The sequence below is a fragment of the Heptranchias perlo genome, chromosome 5, assembly GCF_035084215.1.
Source record: "Heptranchias perlo isolate sHepPer1 chromosome 5, sHepPer1.hap1, whole genome shotgun sequence".
Classification (NCBI taxonomy): domain Eukaryota; kingdom Metazoa; phylum Chordata; class Chondrichthyes; order Hexanchiformes; family Hexanchidae; genus Heptranchias; species Heptranchias perlo.
In genome coordinates this window covers 21,221,595-21,234,656 of record NC_090329.1, presented here as the reverse complement: position 1 = coordinate 21,234,656, position 13,062 = coordinate 21,221,595, and the positions used below count along the sequence as shown (strand labels likewise).

The 13,062-nt window shown below is 43.1% G+C and overlaps 1 protein-coding gene across 1 annotated transcript in view; it reads left to right on the top strand.

The window, feature by feature from the left end:
- shprh (SNF2 histone linker PHD RING helicase) overlaps nucleotides 1–13,062 on the top strand; it is a 95,175-nt gene that overhangs the window by 67,531 nt on the left and 14,582 nt on the right. The window contains exons 23-27 of the mRNA XM_067984073.1: nucleotides 389–614; nucleotides 2,186–2,329; nucleotides 5,204–5,305; nucleotides 9,073–9,144; nucleotides 11,567–11,755. Coding sequence (XP_067840174.1) covers nucleotides 389–614; nucleotides 2,186–2,329; nucleotides 5,204–5,305; nucleotides 9,073–9,144; nucleotides 11,567–11,755 — 733 coding nt within the window. The remainder of the gene's footprint in view (nucleotides 1–388; nucleotides 615–2,185; nucleotides 2,330–5,203; nucleotides 5,306–9,072; nucleotides 9,145–11,566; nucleotides 11,756–13,062) is intronic.

Genomic DNA, 13,062 nt, shown 5'->3' with positions numbered 1-13,062 from the left:
ATGTAGTCTCAAGTGACACCATTTGCATCTACACAATAGAAAGTCAATTGCTAGGGATGGACATGTTCTGACTGATTTGACGATTAGCTTGTACAGGACATACATTGCTGACAATTTGTACATTTGCAGAGTCTCATCGGGGTCTGCGATTCAGCAGACTGACTGTCTCGGCGATATCTGTTCCCTGATCATAGAGATCTCTTATCAGCAGAACTGCCAGTTCTTGTTTTTTTACATTCCATTCTTCTAGTTGACCCTTTTTGCACTGGGCACTTTTTAGTATAAGCTAGCTACTTTAATTCTTTTACATTATTATCTTGCACTTATATTGGGCAAACATAAACTCTACCCGTGTGTAAAAAAAAAATTGTTGTCCTGTGTTCTTCAGTGTTATGGGGCAGAAAGCAATCTTCGAAGAGATGATTGAAGAGGAGGAGGGACTAATTGATGAACGCTTGCCTACCACTAGCCGTGGACTCTGGGCTGCGAGTGAGACCGAACGGGCCTTAAAAGCCATCTTAGCCTTTGGGAAAGCACACCGAATGGACCTCTTGCTAATAGAAGAAGGGAACAGCTTCATGGAAGTGTTTGAAGCTTGGAAAAAGGAATACAAGGTACATGAAAAATTCCCAGACGTAATAAAATTGATCTGCTGTAGTTCGGAAAATATTTAATATGTTGAAACCACAAATTAAATGTATACTTTCTCTGGATCTTGTTGTGACAGCTAGGTATAAATATCTAACTAATCTGATCAATGGTTAATTTGATAGGATTTCTTTTATTGCCCCCTGAAAGGAATCCTGTATCTCAAGTGTCCTCAAGGAAACTGATTGTCTTTGGCAATAGTTGTAATTTATAGTTTATTTTTTTAACACAATTATTTGAGGTTAAGCCTATAAAACAGCTTTAACTTTTAAATATTTGTAAAGCAGTATCATAGCTAGTGTTCTATCTTCTATATTTATTAAAAGTCTTGTGTCCAGCACCTGTTTGTCACACTTCAGAATGACACAACTTCAAGGTGTAGGTCATATTATCAATCACACTCGTTTGATTGACTCTAGTATCACATATTCACACCATAGTTAACAGACCAGTCAGGAAAGTAACCAATGAACAAGCAGCAAGCAGCTACCAATAAACAACTAGCAAGGAGTGCAACCAATAAAATCCCTCAATCATTTTTGAAAACACTTCATTGGTTGTAAAACATTTTGGGAGGTGTGAAAGGCAGTTTATAAATGCAAGTCTTTCATTTTACTAATCTTCTTCCTCTTGAAGCTGTTTACAATTCTCTTCACAGTTAATCACCCTCTGTGAACTTTGCTATTATGCCCCCATCCTAAGGTCAAATCAGTTACTATAATCTTTAAAAGTGGGAGGATAAGTTGAATAAAGCTGTATTTTTTTAAGAAAAGCATATGGCATAGAATACAAAAGTAGAGTGATACAAATCATTGGTTAGGGCCCAATTAGAATATTGTCTAGTTTTGTGCACCTTATTTTAGGACAGATGCCAAGGCCATGGAGAGGGTGAAGAAGAGAATCACTAAGATACTGGGGTGAAAGGGTTTAGTTGTGAGGAGAGACTAAAGAAACAGTTTCTTTTTACTGTAACAAAGGAAAAGTTAGGAGATCTGTGAGAGGTATGCAAAATTGAGGGGTTTCGACAAAGTAAATAGGAAAAAAATATTTCCACTAGTTGGTGAATCAGTAACTAGAGGGCACGGTTGTCAACAAAAGAAAAGGTTAGGAGAATTTTTTTAAATGAGTAATGTTGTTAGGTTATGGAATGCTCTACCAGAAATGTGGTAGCAACAGAATCCGTAATAGGGAAGTGGATATAAACATTTAAGAATAAAAATTTAAAAGGGTATGGGGAAAGAACAGGAGTGTAAGTGTATAGTTCTATAGATAGATAGAAAAGAAGGAAAGACTTGCATTGATTTAAGAGAGCCTGTACATGCATGATGAGCTGAATGGTATCTTTCTGTGCTGCAAAATTCTATGATTCTGCAATACGTGTATGTGCGTTTGTGTGCATGTTAAATAATACAAATATGTGTGTGTATATGTGTATTATATAAAGCGATAATCCAGGTAATTGATGTACTTCAACTGAAAACAGGCAAATCCATCCTTAGACAGTTCCCTAAGCACTTGTTCTTTGCTGTGCCTGTAGTTGCTCCACGAATATTGGATGGCGCTGCGTGATCGTGTTTCTGCTATTGATGAGCTGGCCATGGCAACTGAGCGCTTTCAAGTGCGTCTTCCAAACGAGCCCAAACCAAGTCTTCCTGTTCTTCACATCATTGAGTCACATGAGGTACAAAGCTGGAAATGTTACAGCCGTGTTTGTATCCCGAGATTCAGACTATGTTAGAGATTGAATGTGATAAAGGAAAGAAAGAACTTGCATTTGTATAATAAATACATAATAATAATATAGATAAGTACATGAGGGAAAAAGGAATAGAAATGATATGCTGATAGGGTGAGATGAAGTAGGGTGGGAGGAGGCTGGTGTGGAGCTTAAATACCAACATAGACCAGTTGGGTAGAATGGCCTGTTTCTGTGCTGTAAATTCTATGTAATTTGTATGGTGCATTTATCAGGTTCCAAAGTGCTTCACAAGCGACCAGTGATTCATTGGAAGGCAGAAAGGGGTGAAGCGGTTTCTATTGCTCGTGTAAGCTCAAACAGACCGCTGGCCTGCACAGGCCTGAAGGACAAAATGGAATATTTTCTTCAAACATTGTTGCTCGTTTTCTATCAGCACAGAGTCTCGTGGAACCCCAACACTCTGGTTGCCCCTTTCACCCCTCCTCCCGCCTAGTCCTCCACTGACGCCAATGCCCCGGAGGCTGTTACTTCTGCTAAGAATGGGGGTGGGGTGGGGGGAGGGCAGATGGCGACCAGAAGTCCTGCCCTTTAATTGAAGGGAACCAGAAAATCTCAGTTTACCTTTTCCATTCTGATGCCTCCCCCACAATGATTCAGTGCCTCCTCCCTAGTGTCTTTCAGCATTGTGGGATTAAGAACTATCTTTCTCTGGTGATTTATTTGTTTTGAGCCCTTTTAGCCTGTTTGGAACTCCCATGTCATTTATATTGAAGTCAGTGATTTTACTTCTGTTATCTCCCCCCTAGTCTCTCTCAGCACTCTGGGATAAGTAGCATCCATTGCTGGGGATTGAGCCCCCTTTAGCTTGTTTAGGACTCTGGTCGCCTTCATTAATAGAAATTTGTTCACACACAGTGAATTAATTTTGAGGTCCAGTAGCTGCTGTTGCTCATGTAAATGTGGCAGCCGTTCTATGCCAGCATTGTCCCACAAATAGCAATGACATGAATGGCCAGTTATCTCGTGTTTATTTTTCATGTGGCGTTATTGAGGGGGGAATGTTGTCCAGGTCACTGAGGGACCTCTCTGCTCGAAGGTGTCAGCCTTGGCTCAGTGGGTAACGCACTCTCCTCCAAATCAGAAAGCTGTGGGTTCAAGTCTCACTCCACAGACTTGGGCACAAAATCCAGGCTGACACTCCCAGTGCAGTACTGAGGGAGTGCTGCACTGTCGGAGGTGTCGTCTTTCAGATGAGATGTTAAGCCGAGGCCCCGTCTGCCCTCTCAGGTGGACATAAAAGATCCCATGGCACTATTTCGAAGAAGAGCAGGGGAGTTCTCCCTGGTGTCCTGGCCAATATTTATCCCTCAACCAACATCACTTTTAAAAAAAAAAACAGATGATCCGATCATTATCACTTTACTGTTTGTGGGACCTTGCTGTGCGCATAGTGGCTGCCGCATTTCCTACATTTCAATAGTGACTACACTTCAGAGGTACTTAATTGGCTGTAAGACGCTTTGGGACATCCTGAGGTCGTGAAAGGTGCTGTATAAATGCAAGTTCTTTTTTTCTTTGAACAGTGGCATGGAATCCATAATATCTACCTGAAATACCAGGGCAGACAGGCCAGGGCTCTAGTTTAACATGTTCTCTTAAGGCTGCACCCCTACAACGCAGTGCACCCTCACCCTCAGTTCTACACTGGAGTGTCAGCCTTGATTGTAGGCTCAGGGAAGAGAAACATAATTTTTTTTTTGCTCATGGGCAACTTTGTGGCAGGTCAATTATAAACTACAGTATAGTATATTGGGGCAGATTTCCCTGTGCCTGGATATATTTATTGCTTGGGCGCACTGTATAGATAAAAAGTGGGCATTGAGGATTGTAGTCTTGTAAGGGGGCCCACTTGCTCTTCCATCCGTTAACTTAAATGGAAAGAAAATGAGGGACGGGGGAGGTTCCCTTATGCGTACCTGTCCACCACCACTGACGACTTCCATTAATGTAGTGCCTTTAACGTCCCAAGCCGCTTCACAGGAGCATAATCATACAAAATTTGACACCAAGCCACATGAGATATTTGAACAAGTCACCAAAAGCTTGGTCAAAGAGAGAGGTTTTAAGGAGCTTCTTAAAGGAGGTAGAGAAGCGGAGTGGTTTAGGGAGAGAATTCCAGAGCTCTGGGCCTAGACAGCTGTAGGCATAGCCCCAAATAGAAGGAAATTGGGGATTCACAAGAAGCCAAAATTGGAGGAAAGCAGAGTTGTCGGAGGGTTGTAGGACTGGAGGAGGTTGCAGAGAAGGGCGGCGTGAGGCCATGGAGGGATTTGAACTCGGAGTTTCCTTTAATTGCTGAACCCAAGACAACAATGCCAACTTGCATTTATATAGCGTCTTTAACGTAGTAAAACAACATAAGGCGCTTCACAGGAGCGTTATCAAACAAAATTTGACACCGAGCCACATAAGGAGATATTAGGACAAGTAACCAAAAGCTTAGTCAAAGAAGTAGGTTTTAAGGAGCATCTTAAAGAGGAGAAGGGAGAGGTTTAGAGATGGAATTCCAGAGCTTAGGGCCTGGGCTGCTGAAGGCGGCCACTAATATACACCCAGTTGCAGAAATAGGGAAGTTGAGCCCAGTGTATAATGCTCATGTCACCATAAAACAGTGCATCCTTCAACTATATAGAAGCAATGGGGTAGCAGCAATATATATAAAATGTATGTAGTTCAACACATATGTAGTAAATGTACTTTTTACTTTTGTCCATGAGCAACATCACAGGGGATCACCTAGTTGAACACTTCAGACTGTAATAGCTGGATGAAAGGTCATTGTTGCATATTTTACAGGTGGAACAAAATCGAATAAAGCTCCTAAATGACAAGGCAGTGGCCACATCACAATTACAGAAGAAGCTTGGTCAACTTCTCTACCTCACAAATCTGGAGAAGGTGAGAGCTATTTATCGAATGTGCAGGATATACCTGAAGACCGTCTCTGTACTAAATATACAGCGGGCCGGAAGAACCAACCATTGCATTGGCTCCACCACGGCCGCGTTCCAAATCCTGGGGACGGGGTCATGACCATACTGGGAGCAAGTGCCCGCACCAGTCGTAGCACTGCACAGGTGCCCATCTAGTGCAGCAGTCTGGAATTTAGGTATTGGATCCTTGCTGCTTCTTAGGACTCCCAATAGGGTGCAATGGCTGAAGACCTTGCTGCATCAAACTTTCTTTAGAAGCTGCTCTGTTGATGTTGGGCCATTACTGGACTGGAAGTTGACCCCTCTGGATGTGACCCAAGTAGGCCCAACAAAGAAGATTTCCAATAGCAGTCAATCCATCTCTTTTTTTTAAACTCACTCTCGGGATATGAGCGAAGCTGGCAAGGCCGGCATTTATTGCCCATCCCTAGTTGCCCCTTGAGAAGGTGGTGGTGAGCCGCCTTCTTGAACTGCTGCAGTCCACGTGGTGAAGGTGCTCCCACAATGCGGTTAGGAAGGGAGTTCCAGGATTTTGACCCAGCGACGATGAAGCAACGGCGATATATTTCCAAGTGGGGATGGTGTGTGTGACTTGGAGGGGGAACGTGCAGGAAATGGTGTTCCCATGTGCCTGCTGCCCTTGTCCTTCTAGAGATTGCAGGTTTGGGAAGTGCTGTCGAAGAAGCCTTGGCGAGTTGCTGCAGTGCATCCTGTAGATGGTACACACACTGCAACCACAGTGCACCGGGAGGGAGTGGATGTTTAGGATGACTGATGGGCTGCTGATCGAACGGATTGCTTTGTCCTGGATAGTGTTGAGCTTCTTGAGTGTTGGAGCTGCACCCATCCAGACAAGTGGAGAGTGTTCCTTCACGCTCCTGACCTGCTCTTGTAGGTGGTAGGAAGGCTCTGGAGAGCTGCAGAATACCTAGGCCTCTGACCTGCTCTTATAGCCACTGTATTTATGTGGCTGGGAACGGCACCTGCGCCCTCCAGCATCATTGGGCTTATCAGAGGCGTACCTGTCAGGATTCCCAGGATAGTAGGGGAGCGCCCCCAGACCTGCAACTGGATGTGGGCAGGTAGAAGAAACGCCTGCCCCCACTCCACTATTCCTCATCACCCCCTGGAATTGGACTTGTCTTGAGCAGTGGGGTAGGGAGCTGGGTTCTGCCCCAAAATTCCGGTCCTCCTTGCAGATCCTGCCCCAAAATTCCGCCCAAAGGAGGAGCAGAATTCCTGGGCTACCTTCTCTGCGTTCGATCTGTCCAAGAACGATGAACCATTCTTTGATTTTATGCTGTGTTGTTTTGTTTGCTTGAATGACCCATGTTTGCTACTTTACCCAGAGAGTTGTTAGAATGTGGAACTTACTACCACAGGGAGCAGTTGACGTAAACAGCATAGATGCGTTTAAGGGGAACCTGGATAAGTACAGGAGAGAGAAAGGAATAGAAGGATATGCTGATGGGGTTAGATGAAGAGGAGTGGGAAGAGGCTCATGGAGCATAAGCACTGGCATAGACCAGTTGAGCCGAATGGCCTGATTCTGTGCTGTAAATTCTATGTAATGTTTGTTCTCACACTTGGTTTTTGTACTCCTTTTTCTTGCCTGGCACTCTACAATACTGAATTGGCATAATTTGTGGAACGATGAGTGCTGTTAAACCTGGCTCTTTTTTTTTGCTAAACAGTCCATTGCTGTTATAAATAATGGCCCTGAAACTGCTTCCAACATTTGATGAGGAAACCAGAGCTGTGTATTACATGGGCGAAATTAGAAAGAGTGCATTTTGCTGTGACCAACAGGAGCCCCCATGCTCGCTGCTATTATAATATTAGTGAAGTTCCCACAGTGGTAGGCACGAGCTTCCTGTGCTCCATGCCTGCCCGATGGCAATGCATATCATGCAAGTTGTGGGCAGAGATCTGACATGTGCGATCAGTGCATTCCAGATCACATTTCATTGGCTGTTTTAAGATAATTGGCAAAAAAGCCAGGAGGAAGATGAAGAGACGTTTTTTTACACAGCGAGTTGTTATGATCTGGAATGCACTGCCTTAAAAAGTGGTGGAAGCAAATTCAATAGTAACTTTCAAAAGGGAATTGGATAAATACTTGAAAAGAAAAGAAATTGCAGAGCTATGGGGAAAGAGCAGGGAAAGGGACTAATTGGATAGCTCTTTGAGAGCTGACACAGGCACGATGGGCTGAAAGGCTTCCTGGCTGTATGATTCTATACGGCCTTAAAAGGTTCAGCGGCTGTTGAGAGACAAAATATCTGGTCCAGATAGTTTACGGTCGGTCACGATTCTCAAGGGACGTGGAATCACTGACATCCTTAGGAAAGATGTGGAGATGCCGGTGATGGACTGGGGTTGACAATTGTAAACAATTTCACAACACCAAGTTATAGTCCAACAAATTTATTTTAAATTACACAAGCTTTCGGAGGCTTCCTCCGAAAGCTTGTGTAATTTATTGGACTATAACTTGGTGTTGTGAAATTGTTTACAATCCTTAGGAAAGATTGCTGGGAATTAGAAATTGGTTAACATAGGAATTGCTGGACGAAAAAAGGCCAAGATCCATCTACTTCGCCTTCTACCATCCTGGTGGTCGCATGGTGGAATGAAAATGGAGTTGTTGACTTGCATTATTTATAAAAAGTCAAGAGACAGAGCTGGAAACATAGAGCAACAATTTAATATATGGTGCAGGCTGATTTTGTGAATGTACACTTGGAAAAACATAACTTGTTGATGGAGAGTTCAGCGTGGATTCAGCAAAGGATGAGCGAGTTTTAACTACCTGCTGGATTTATTCAAAACTGCCCCTGACTTGGCAGACAGGGGAATTCAGTTGACACATGCTTAAATTTTCAAAAAACCTGCGAGACTGACAACAACTGGACTCACGGAATAGTAATTAGAGGTAAAGTCAAGCTGGATTTTTTTAAAAATGGCTTTTTAAAAAAAAAACAAGCAGCATAAATTAGCCATAACTGGAATGTTTCAGGCTGTAAAGAGGCTATGAGGGGACCACCAGGAGTCCGTCTTGGATGGATTGCAGGTCTAATTTCCATTTATCACATTTAAAGAGCACTGAATCAGACCATTTGTAACTCTTGTTTTTTTTCAGCAATCAGTTTTGTGCAGTTATTTTTTTTGAGGTATGATGGGTTAGTACTACAGAACCATAGGAGTTTACAGCACAGACAGAGGCCATTCAGCCCATTGTGTCTGTGCTAGCTGTTTGCTAGAGTAGAGCCCAGGGCAGAGCAATTATCTGCTGGATTAGTACTAACCCAGGATGAAGTAAAAATCTGATTTGATTAGTACTAACCTACTTATCTAGGACAAAGTAGATAATCTGATGGGCTAGTACGAACCCAAGGAGAAGTAATCTGATGGATTAGTACTAACCTAAGGTGAAGTAATATCTTGGGTTAGTACTAACCCAAAGTGATGTGGATAACGTGATGGGTCAGTACTAACCCAAGGTAACGTGGATAATTTGATGGGTTAGTACTAACTCAAGGTAACGTGGATAATCTGATGGGTTAGTACTAACTCAAGGTGAAGCAGATAATTCGATGGGTTCTAGGTTAGTACTAACCCGGGACAACAATGGCAATGACAGCAACAACTGCAATTTGCATTTACCGAAAGGAAGAAGGAAATTTTTTTTTAAAGTATTATTTGATAACCATCCTTTGTTTTATTTTACAGTCTCAGGATCCATCAACAGGCACTGTCAATCCAGACCCCTGTCCCATCTGTGCACGGCAATTAGGGCAGCAGGTAAGAAGTTAAAGTATGAGGCTGCAGTATGTGTGCATTTATTCAACACATTTATGGATAGGTTTTATATAAAATTGCTTCCGCAAAGGTTTGTATCAAAATTAGTGCTCAGATTTTTTTTTAAAAATTTAAAACGTGTATCTGAAAAAGTAATTTCAGTAATGCTAAAATACTTTCATAATGAAACATCTGAAACTCCTTATCAGACAGTGGGTTCATTTTCAAAAGTGGTACATTCGAAACCAACTCCCTGTCCCATCCCTTTGTCCCTTCATTGATTTTAATTTAAGCTTTTTCAAGTGATTAGCTATCGGATGCAGTTTTTTTTTAAATTCACAAGCCGAGCGCTCTGTATTTGTGCATGAATGGTTGTTAACCCGTGTGTTAACTTTGCACCTGTCAAAAAACCAGAAGAGGCATATTTTGCAAGGACAATAATCAGAGTTATCAAAACGTAATGTGGGAACATACTTAATATTTCACAAAAACTTGTATTTGTATAGCGCCTTTAACGTAGTAAAAACGTCCCAAGGTGCTTCATGTGAGCGATTATTAAACAAAATTTGACACTGAGCCTCATGAGGTATTAGGACAGGGTGAAGAGGTAGGTTTTAAGGAGCATCTTATAGAAGGAGAGGGAGGTGGAGAGGTTTAGGGAGGGAATTGCAGAGCTTAGGGCCTGGGCAGCTGAAGGCACGGCCGCCAATGGTCGAGCGATTAAAATCAGGGATGCGCAAGAGGCCAGAATTGGAGGAGCGCAGAGATCTCGGAGGGATGTAGGGCTGGAGGAGATTAGAAATGGGGAGAGGCATGGCCATGAAGGGAAACTTTAAGCGTCATTTGTGTTTGCTCTTTTGCATTCTGACCTTTTCTGGATGACTAGTAGATCTCCCATGTTGTTGCTAATGGGTAGTGTGAGATGTGACGTTTATTGCTGCCTGCTATCGCCTAAACGTGACATCAGTTCACCCCTCGCTAGTATACAGGACAGCTGTAAAGCAGCAAGTTTATTGAAGCAGCGTATCATGACTGAGGTAAAAAATAGCACGTACTTTACAGACACTGAAAGGTACAGGACTCACAGAAATATAATATTGTGTGATACTATGTACAAACCACTTCAAAAAAACTTCCTTAAGATGCAAGTAACTTTGTTCTTCATTCCCAAAAATATTTAATTTTCAGTTATTTCTATTATTAAATATTTTTTGCTCTACCTCCCACAGTGAATTTGTACTGTTCTACAGCCCTACAACTCTCCTTGATCTCTGCGCTCCTCCAATTCTGACCTCTTGCTCATCTCCGGAGCCCTAAGCTCTGGAATTCCCTCCCTACATCTCTCTCATCCTTTAAGACACTCCTTAAAACCTACCTCTTTGACCCACCTGTCCTAATAACTCCTTATGTGGCTCGGTGTCAAATTTTGTTTGATAATTCCTCCTGTGAAGTGCCTTGGGACGTTTTACTACTTTAAAGCCACTACGTAAATGCAAGTTGTTGTCGTTGTTGTTCACTTAAGATGCAATAATTTTATTTCCCCTTCCCTCCTCCCTCTTTTTCTCAGTTACCTGCACTCTTTTTAAGATGTTTTCTGTTCCCTGACTCCCCACAGTGGTTTTGTGGTTCGTGCCGGACCTGTTGTTGTAGCACTGCTCCGGGGGGTTATTTCTGTTTCCGATGATCAGCACTTACGGCAAGTGGTCAATCACTATCTCTGGGCCTGACTCACTCCAGCCACAGTGTCTGAGCTCAGCATCACAAACACTCCCCCGCCCCCGGATCCCTTGTCACCATCAGTCCCACTAAACAGTACCTCATTCCAATCAATACTTTAAGCTCAGCAGGAGAAAGAAAGAACTTGCATTTATACTGCGCCATTCATAGCCTCATGTTCAAAGTGATTCACAGCTAATGAAGTACTTTTGAAGTGTAGTCACTGTTGTAATGTAGGCAAAAGCGGCAGCCAATTTACGCACAGCAAGATGCCACACACAGCAATGAGATAAATTAATCTGCTTTAAGTGGTCTTGGTTCAGGGATAAATATTGGCCAGGACATTGGGGAGAACTCCCCTGCTCTTCTTTGAAATAGTGCCATGGGAACTTTTTTGTACCCACCTGAGAGGTCAGACGAGGCCTCGGTTTAACGTCTCATCCAAAAAACAGCACCTCCGAAAGTGCAGTACTCCTTCAGTACTGCACTGGAGTTTCAGCCTAGATTATGAGCTCAGAACCCAGGACCTTCTGACTCTGAGGCGAGAATGCTACCCAATGAGCCAAGGCTGACACCTATATTAAATTGTACAAAACAAAGCAAATTGATGTTTTTATTCCACCAGCTATTTGTAAGTGTTACCGAAGTTTCTTCTTTTGTGTGCCAGCTTGTATTCTTTCACAGTGCTCTGTTCTCTTCTCATTCACAGTGGGCAGTGCTGACTTGTGGACACTGCTTCTGCAATGACTGCATAACCATTATAATCGAACAGTACAGTGTTGGTGCTCGGCGAAGCACTATCAAATGTGCAATTTGCAGACAAACAACCACACACAAGGAAATCTCTTACGTGTTCACGACCGAGGCTGCAAACATAGAAGATGAATTTCCTGTAAAAGTAAGCTGCCTGGATCAAAACAAAATCTGCTCTGTCAAATGGCGGAGGCTGCTGGAAAATCATTTAATATTATTAGTATCATTGTTAATTTACATTTACATGTTTGGCTTATCCAAATCGGAGCCTGAAACAAGAGGGATATAAAGTGGGAGCAGAGGTAGTGGAGCTAAACTAGGTGCAACACCGGGGAGGGTAACTTTACTCTGTTCTTCATTCATTTACTGTCCGCAAACCTAATGTAGTGCAGTACTGCCAAAAATGAGTACCTAAGTTTTGATGCTAGGGCCTGAATTAGGGATCAATACACTGAAGTAGGAGGACCCATATAAAAGAGTTGATCTTGCAGCATCCCACCACAAATCTGAAATTTCTCAGAGTTGACATTATACGTGTATCTCTGTACCTCTGTGTATCTCCTACAAATATACATCAATTTTTTACTTTCTAGGAGGCAAAGAACAAAATGTATTTCTGATTAATTTTGGCATTAGCACTAATCACCTTTCATTATATTTTAACTTATGAGTTAGGCTGTTTGCTTGCTGGACCAGTTCACTCTTAGACCAGCCTACACCCTGTGTCGATGCGTGAGCTTCAAAGCATCAACAACAAATTGCATTTACAGAGGTCCTTTAATGAAGAAACTGTCCCAAGGCGCTTCACAGAGACGTAATCAGACAAAAATGGACACCAAGCCAAAGAAGAAGATATTAGAAAGGGTGACCATACGCTTGGTCAGAGATGGGCTTTAAGGAGAGTCTTAAAGGAGGTGAGGGTATTTGAGAGGCGGAGGGGTTTAGGAAGGGACCTATGGTGTGGGGCCTAGGTGGTTGAAGGCACAACCGCCATTGGAGGGAGGGGGGAGGTTACAGAGATAGGGAGTGGCAAGGCCATGAGAGGATTTAAACACGAGAATTTGAGGACCAGAACCAGAAGCCAATGTATGTCCACAAGAACAGGAGTGATGGGTGTCCGAGACTTGGTGTGGGATAGGATACGGGCAGCAGAGTATTGGATGAGCTGAAGCTGACGGAGTGTGGAGGATGGGAAGCCGGCCTGGAGAACATTCGAATAGTTGAGTCCGGAGGTGACAAAGGCATGGATGAGATTTTCAGCAGCAGAATGGCTGAGACACAGACGGAGGCAGACGATGTTATGGAGTGGAAGTAGGCGGTCTCTGTGATGGAGCGGATATGGGGTTGAACAGGACGCCGAAGTTGTGTTCAGTGTGAGACGGGGCTGATGAGGAGAATCGGATCAGTGGCAAGGTTATGGTGTTTGTGGTGGGGGCCGAAGACAACGGCTTT